Source organism: Paramisgurnus dabryanus, chromosome 18, assembly GCF_030506205.2.
Source record: "Paramisgurnus dabryanus chromosome 18, PD_genome_1.1, whole genome shotgun sequence".
In the NCBI taxonomy this organism is placed as follows: Eukaryota; Metazoa; Chordata; class Actinopteri; order Cypriniformes; family Cobitidae; genus Paramisgurnus; species Paramisgurnus dabryanus.
In genome coordinates, this window is record NC_133354.1 from 20734919 (window position 1) to 20743668 (window position 8750).

The 8750-nt window shown below is 37.7% G+C and overlaps 1 protein-coding gene across 1 annotated transcript; it reads right to left on the bottom strand.

Moving 5' to 3' along the window:
• Positions 1-1887: 1887 nt before the first annotated feature.
• LOC135776901 (glutaredoxin domain-containing cysteine-rich protein 2) lies at positions 1888-8336 on the bottom strand. The gene is made up of 3 exons (XM_065287820.1): positions 8028-8336; positions 5366-5575; positions 1888-2405 (listed from the first exon to the last, which is right to left on the bottom strand). Exons 1-3 carry the CDS (start codon positions 8334-8336, stop codon positions 2232-2234), a joined length of 693 nt encoding a protein of 230 aa, XP_065143892.1. The 3' UTR covers positions 1888-2231.
• Positions 8337-8750: the final 414 nt, after the last annotated feature.

An 8750-nucleotide genomic window follows, 5' to 3' on the forward strand; every position in this document is an offset into this window, starting at 1 on the left:
GTCTCATTTCTATAAATCTAAGATATGATGGATTAAGGTTTAAGAACTTTGGATAGAAGATGCATTTCTTGTAGAGGTGGGTTTTTGCCTTGATATTTCTGGCTAGTTTGACCAGTTGCCAAGATACTCCTGGCTAGTTTGACCAGGTGCTCTTTAGTATCACTTGGCACAGGTCAAACTGGATTTTGACCAGGTGTTCTTTGGTATCACTTGGTACAGGTCAAACCAGATTTTGGTAGTTTTCTCAAGCTGTGTATAAAAGGTGGCCTGGCAAAACATTCTGGGAGGCATCCTGTAACCAGGAGCTCCCACACTTTGTGTGTAGCCTATACAAACCTTATGGAGGCATCCTGTAACCAGGAGCTCCCACACTTTGTGTGTGTACTAAAACATCATGGAAGAAATCTTTAACAAGAATCTTCTTACACCATTTTAGGTGTATTATATTCATGATAGAAGTACTCTGTAGCCAGAGTGTCTATTACCAGGTATGACTTTGTAACTTTCGCAACTGTTGATCATTTTAATTGAAATTGAATCATATTCTGTATTATGTGATATTCTTTAAGCTGGAACCTGCCTGGTATAATAAATTGTTATTCATTTTAATTCTTCATAAATTGTATTGATTTATTTTAATTCTTTCAGAAATTATTATTTCCAGTAGATTAGAAGGAGTCTGGTATTACCGCAAGATTATTCTGTCAGGATATGATCACACTGGTGTTTTGATGTTCGAATGGAGCATGGGGCACATTCATTAAAACTCTCAGATTTATGTCTATCACCTGCCTTAGCAAGTTGCATGAGCGCTAAACTAAAGTAACTATTTTTATGATCGGAGCAAGCATGGAGCGGCCAGACATAAAAATATTAGTTTTCCCGGCAACCTCTGACTAAGATCAGACTGACAATTTTGTGTCCGTGAGATATACGCAACGGCCGGCGTATACTCTGTGCGATACCGGGTCCCTAATGAACGAATAACTAAGACTATGGGAATTTATAAATAATCAAACATATAAATTATGATCAACAGATAATTGGAATAATGCACTAAATTCTTACTATATTAAATTGGAGTCAGATTATAATTTAACCACAGAGGTCAAAGAAACAAATTAAATAAATGGAATTATTCTTCTAGAGGCGCTAAAGGAAAACGAGAACACGAGACCCCTTCTCCCCACGCCATTGGACCCCGTCGTTGGACCAGTGGGTGGCGTCTTACAGTTCCTTTAGTGTATATATACTGTAGCACAGGTTTTTTCTGGTCCTTCGTTGTTTTGGTCACTATATTTGGGTCATGTTTGCCACACTTTTAGTTTGCTTCTTTTGCGGCTTCACTTTTTGAAAGAATCTTTGGAGTCTTTGTGTTACATAAGGAGAAATCAATGCAGAAATACCAAAAATGTATGTTTTTGTATAGTACTGCAGTTGTGTAAACTGTCAGTGTGAAAGCTTGACGTGTATGCTTTCATTCGTATCAATGCTGAAGATATAATATGTGTGAAAAAGACTGAACCTAATAAACTCTATACTCTCATATGCTGCTTCAGGACACTACCAGACAGTTTTTGGGGTCACTTTACCTTAGTGCAGTTTTTCTCAACCAGGGAGCTGTGGCCCACCGGGGGGCCTCAAGATGACTTAAAATAATAAAAATTGGACAAAACAAGCATTAAAATAAGCTAAAACAAGCCAAAATCTAGATGTTTCCTATTTTCCTAATTCCTAAGTTCACAAGTAATACAAGGCTTCATAGTATGTTTAAAGCAACGTTTAATGGCTGTAAATCTATCAGAAATTATACAAAATTAAAGATGTTTCACAAAACGTAACTTTTTCTGTGCAGGTTCATCACTTTTCTGGTAAAAATTATGCTATTCAGACATCTAATCCAAGTTCTGCTCAAATAGATATAAAACCTAACACCATCAAATGTGCTTAAAATGTTGTATTCCTAAAACAAATGGCATACTGTATCCATATCTCATATGACCTGCAGTCTACACTGTTCATACATTTTCCCTATTTTCTCACTTATTTTTGATTCTTTCTCCTTATCCATTTCCATCCTGGCCATTAAGGCGCTGTCTTTGTCTGTATTAACTCTCACTGCACTTAAGTCTGTAAATTTAAGATTTAATCCAAAATGCTTTTTCCTTTACATCTCACAGCGTCTGATCTTCACTTCACATTAGGTGCAATATGGCTGGCAGCAGTTCATGTTAGTGCGAACAGGACTGGCATCGCTCCAAGCCGTGAGGGTTGCACGCCGGACAGCGCAGTTCCCTGATTGACTCATTGAAGCGGTTAGCCAACATGGACAGTTTACTGCCGTGACACAGAGAGCACGGAGCGCAACCTGAACCTCCACACTGTCCACAGGAGCCTTCTTCCTGCTGTTCAAACAAAACGAGTTAACAAACAAATACTGTAGGATGAACATAAAATGATAACTAACCAACATATGCCGATGTTATGGCAAGGTTAAAATCAGATGGGCTTTTATTTTGCTTTAGCAATGTAAAATATGAAAGAACAGGGAGAAACACATTGATAAGAACGACAGATTCATGATGGTGTAATATACAAGAATTCATGACACGCTTCATTATTTCAATGGCGTGTGTGATGTACATCATTATTCATGACAAATCGTGTTTCATGCCATAAATGTCTTAATCATTGCTTCGTGAATATTTTATTAAGTATGAAAAGTGCACACGACTCTGAGCAGCATAATACGCATTAATGTGGACAAAAAATCCAGATCATTTAACAAAGTCGTAAAGGCAGTTTTATAAGACAATGGATATTTGCAAGGTTTTTCTCATCATTAAGACAAGATTTTTGTATTTTTCTGTAAAAAGTGAAAAGTTGGATTAACTTAAGAAATACTACAATTGGTAAAACCTAAAAAAAATAGTTATTTCAACTTATTTAAGTTTAAGATAAGGGAGAGCGGAGGCAAAAGTAAAATTTTTCAGAAAACTTAAAGGAGCGGTGAATCAAATACTCAATTTGTGACCAGTCACGGAAAGTAGGGACACAAGTCGGATCTGGGCATTTTGAGTTATTCACATATTCTGAAAGTGCAGTTTCTAAGCTTTCCAACGATGTGTAACACATGGAAATCTGATAAGATTTGGAGAAGTTGTGGCCATTTGAATATAGGAACTCAGAAATACTCAAACCGAGAAAATCGAGACGAAAGGGACTCTTCTTTTCAGCTGGGGGAGACAATAGGGCTCATTTACATCTCATTTAGCTAAGCCATACCCCCTGTAAAACCCTTTTTGAGATGTTCTAGCATCATATGTAGTATTTTATGACCAAATGACAACACGCAAAAATAAACATGACTCTTTTTACCTTTGTGGGGATCACAAGTCGAATCCAGTCTGTTTCAGATTATCCAATGACCATTTTTGTCCACAAATGCGTATAATCCGTGAAATATAGATTGTTTACATGAGATTTCGCATGAATGTCTGGTAATACAATATAATATACAATCTGAAGACTATTTAAATCGTAACATGTAAGGGTATATGAGCTTACACTAATGAACCCGCCTTCAAAGTTTGTATTTAAAATAGGGAAGTAGTATAATAGATCATCCAAACAGTGCCGTCGAAAACGTGACATCCTTTAGAGATGCTACCAATGGCTCGCTCGTTCCTCCATCAGCCAATGACTTCATGGAAAATATTGATAGACAAAACATGTAGCCAATTATATGAAGAATACAACGATATCTGTGTAACTTCTGTGTGTTTGGACTCATGCTGCGCTGCAAGAACTGACATAGAGATGACGTCAAAGTACTTTGACGTCATCCTACTGCGGCGCCGCATAAAGTCAGTGACGCGGCTGACGTACGATGCGGCTGACTGTTAATTGTTCCGCCCCAGCTTCTTTTATTTTTCTTTTGTTTTGTGCGCCCGAGCTTTACAGTCTGGGGAGACGCACGCTATAAGTTTGAAAAAAAAAAACTTAGCAAACATGTCTGAGGAACAGGGCAGCCGCGTCACTACAGTCACGTGACTTCACGCTAGAGCCGGAAGAGAAGACAATGCTGAATAAAGTCGTAATTCTGCTATTTTTGTACCAAACTATATTTTCGATGCATCAACACAATCTTACTGACCCACTGATGTCACATGGACTACTTTGATGATGTTTTATTACATTTCTGGACATGGAAACCATACATAGATTTTCAATGAAGGGGAAAGCTCTCGGACTAAATCTAAATATAAAACATCTTAAACTGTGTTCCGAAGATGAACGGAGGTCTTCCGAGTTTAGAACGACATAAGGGTGAGTCATTAATTACATTATTTTCATTTTTGGGCGAACTATCCTTATTTAGTAGTCACGCTGTTCCCTTTGGGGGCGGAGGCGAAAACAAAAGCTTATACAGTATGTAAATATACACACAGACAATGACGCGGGGGGCTGCACGCTAGAATCTCCGGAAAAACAAGCCTATTTTAACCGCAAAATGTACGCTTTTAAATATACAAAAACTGCTATCTCAAACATGGAGAGGCTTCTTCGTGATCTCAACTAACAGATTCTGCAATAAAACGAAAATCAAAAATTTTGAAAAAAAAACTTTGTTTCTCATTTTCTCGAAACTTGTGCTGCCGACTTGTGTCCCTGGTTTCCGTGACGGGTCACATTTTAACTTGATAATTTGTTATATAAGAGGTCATCATAGTTAAATGAAAAGTTTCAGAACTGAAAATGTCAGTGCTACTGAACTATAACAGTTTTTGGCACCAAGCCAGTATAACGACCAAGTGAGGAATTCGAAAAAATATGATGTCAAAATAGAATTGAAGCACCCCCCCAAAGCCAAATACAACGACCACTTTTGTAGCCCCGCCCACAGCTTCGTGTGACACACGTGTGTCTCAACAATAAACATGTCTTTAAAGATTGCCAAATGTAACCAAAATGACTTTTAAATAAAATTTTTTTGGAGAGACTTTTATTTTAATGCGGTGATCTGTTATGATAGAGTAACCATGGAAACACATTTTCGGTTGTGGAAGAACCGTCTATGGGAAGAACACAGACGCTGGATAACGGAGGCTCAGAACACAACATTAGGAATGCGTGGATATAGTTTGCTTTTTAAGAAGTTCCACCTCGCGTGGGGAGTGTTTGTTTACTTTGTGTACACGGATTCATTTGTAAAGAAGTCGAGACTGTGATTAAAAGCACCACTAATACTGGAAGAGCCACCACCAGCTGCCCTTGTTCCAGGTAAACATACTGGTAGCCTAACCCTAACTCATAAAAGAAATGTGTAAGGTAAAAAACAGAAAAGAACACGTGCTGTGGATACCTTTTGTGTCTGTGTTTCATCTGTTTTCTCTGGATGAGAACATGCTGCCCTGTTTCTCTCTTTGCTTCGTGACGTACGGCGTGGTGAACTTTCTTTCCTGTCCCGGCTGCGGTGAGGACTCCTTCCACATTCTCTTCTCCTGTGTGGAGCACGGACAATCTTCAGGTTACTTGTGTAGATGATGATCTTTCCGAAATCTAATACTGGTCCCTGTTTAATCAAACACACACACAAACATACATATTACTAACCAAAAATGGTGTTGTTGGTGTTTCAAGGAGACATTTAATGAAACTACTTTTAAGTCTTTGGTATCCTAGAGTGTGTATGTGAAGTTTTAGCTCAAAATGCCCCATAGATAATTTATCATGGTAAAACTGCCACTTTATAGGTGTGTCCATTTAAATACAAATGAGCTGATATGCAACACTGATCGGCATAATGGTGGGTTGTTGAAATTGAAACTCAGCTGTGCTGTCAATTATTTTCCCTCTTGTTCTCTGCACTAAATTGCAGTGACGTGGTTGGATAGGGCAGATTAAGTGGTGGTATTATTATAATAAGATCTCCTTACTACGTCATATAGGGAGCGAAATCTGAATGACCTATTTTTTTACATGCTTGCAGAGAATGGTTTACCAAAACTAAGTTACTGGGTTGATCTTTTTCACATTTTCTAGGTTGATAGAAGCACTGGGGACCCAATTATAGCACCTAAACATGAAAAAGTCAGATTTTCATGATACTGTAAGTCCCCTTTAAGATGTCTATCAGGTACTGCCACTGTATTCTTTAAAAGGCCAATATAATGCAAAATCCACTTCTAGAAGATACATAAATGTGTGTTGGTACCTACAGTAAAAACAATCCACCCACTCCCATTAAACCAGAGTAGTTTCATTAGACATACTGTTTTGATTCTCTTGTTAATGTAATGTCAAACTGATAAAGCCTCACCCACAGCATAGAGATAATGCTAAAGATGCGAGGGTCTCAGAATGTATTTACAAAAATCATATCTTTTTCGGGAATGCAGTAGCTCATTTGCATTTAAAGGTACAGACATGAACACAGCACATTTTACTAATAAGGGCATTTTGGGCATGCTACAATAAATTATCTGTGATTTATTTTCCACACCTGCAATCCTAAAGTCAAACACACTGTTATTTTATTTTAAGTAATATCCAATTATTTTCAGGCTCAGCGTGATCTTGTCAATGCAATTACATTAATTTTTAATGTCTTGAGGACGGTAAGACAAAATTGAAACTGTTGGACACACACATATGGTATAAGACTGGAACATAATCCTGTAGCTGCATTGTTTCTACTGTATAGCTCAGCTGGTATGCAATACATTAGCTGTGTAAAGGTTGGGGGAACACACATACTGATGAAACATAAACTGTAAATGCACTATAAGTCACATGAATTAAAGTATCTGTCAAATACATGAATATAGGCCAGATTGCATGAGCCACCGGCCTTTATGCATTAGATAACATGTGTGCCACCCATTATATTACACATTATATGTGAAAACCAAACTAAAGTTGGATTTACTGTTTTCTACATAAAATGTAAATAATTCTGTTATATTCTGTGAAAATATAACATTTATATCTTTAATATTGACTGATCATGTCAAAGATTGAAATCAGTGAGTGAAATCAAACTTTGATGCTCCTTAATCTCCAATTAGATTATGAGACTTTAGTCTGGATTTCACAGACATGGTCACATGTTATATTAAATAAGGGATCTGATATGTGATTTGAATTTTGTTTATTCTTGTTGACAAGCTGATCTCCAAAACTTGCCAAGAGATTTTAAGCAGAGCTCTTGCTTTGGATCTTTCCAAGGGCCCACATTGTGTGATTATGGTTGATTATCAAGTATATCCAACGTCTATATCTGGGTTCCAGGGAATGTGGATCTTCAGATTGTAGGTTGGAAATAAAGTTCACAATGAAGAGGAAAGCTGAGAATGTCAACTGTGCCGGTGGGATGTAATTGCATGCCTATGTTTTGATGTCTAATAATAGAACCGAGAACTATGAATTAGTAACGGTGTGGAACAAAAAATAAAAAAATTACCCTGTGACCGTATACTGAGACAAAAGAAGAAGAAGGAAATGATTCAGTGAGTTCACACTTTAAATGCCAGAGTTAAATAAAGACCCACCGAATTAAAGTGCTGTTATGAAAACAAACTGGAGTTAAAGTATAAAACTTAAATTGATATCACAGAATGTTCTTTACATTTTGAAGGATGATTTTATGTAGAAAACAATAAAAAAAATATATATATATGTTTTTGTCCCTCATCTTAAAATCTAATCTCAAGTGGTAACAGGGCTACACTTTGGATACATGTGGTGATGTTTCCTAGCAGACCACTTTTGGTCAAATAATAGCGGGTGTAAACAAGGCCTATGATGCAATATACCGGTCCATAGACACATGACATACCTCCTTCAGTTTAAGTCCCATTACCCATTTTATTATTTGTCAGGTAAGAAATAGTGCGTCTCTTCTCAAACAACATGATTAGAGGTATTTCCCTTACGAAAATTAACCATGGTTTTGACAACTATATCAAATCTGATATTTTTTTTGATTTTCCACTATGTGCTCAACATCAATGTGATGTTCTTACTTTATTATTGCCTTCTGGTAGCCCCTCGCCGCAGGTCATGGTGCAACCGCTCACTCCTCGATAGACGTTTATCCTCTGGGCGATAAGTCCTGTTGAAGGATACAAACTTTGCTCCTGCATGTTTTCTAAGCCACACATCTGTCCCATCTCCATCTGGGTGTGGATAAAGCTGTGAGGGTACTGCTCTTCTGGACTCTCCAGCTCCTGTCCATCCTCATACACGTGCTTCAACACCCGTCCGCTGTACGACGAGGCCAGCTTAAACCGTACCTTCCTGGGTTTGTCTGGCTCCATCTGAAGATCCTCCATGGTCCCTTTCACCTGAAATTCCCAGTGGTCTACTGAAGATAAGGTGAAGGAAGAGTACTCAGGAGAGGCCTTATGAATAATTGAGCGGGGGATCGTGTGCACAACGGCAGAGTTGGAAACCGAGACCTCACCGTATCATCAAATAATGATGATGAGGGAAAGAAGCAGGTGTGTGGACTGGCCGTGTATCACCTGTAATGAATGTAAATGTCCATTTGATAGGGATCATTTGCTTTTGTAGGGTTTAAATGATTTTACTTAAAACAAAAAAAATTATAGGCAATCCGGAGAGACTTGGAGTGACTAATGTGAAGTCAAATATTTGATGATCATTGATAATTGATTTCACATTCATTTTAATCTTTGACTTGACCTTATGTAGGCAATATAAAAGATATAAAGGTTATATTTTGA

Coding starts and splice junctions, on each gene's coding strand:
- LOC135776901 (XM_065287820.1), bottom strand. CDS start 8,336: ATGGAGGATCTTCAGATGGAGCCAGACAAACCCAGGAAGGTACGGTTT. Junction 5,576..8,027: donor TACCAGAAGGCAATAATAAA/GTAAGAACATCA, acceptor TTGATTAAACAG/GGACCAGTATTAGATTTCGG. Junction 2,406..5,365: donor ATGAAACACAGACACAAAAG/GTATCCACAGCA, acceptor TTGTTTGAACAG/CAGGAAGAAGGCTCCTGTGG.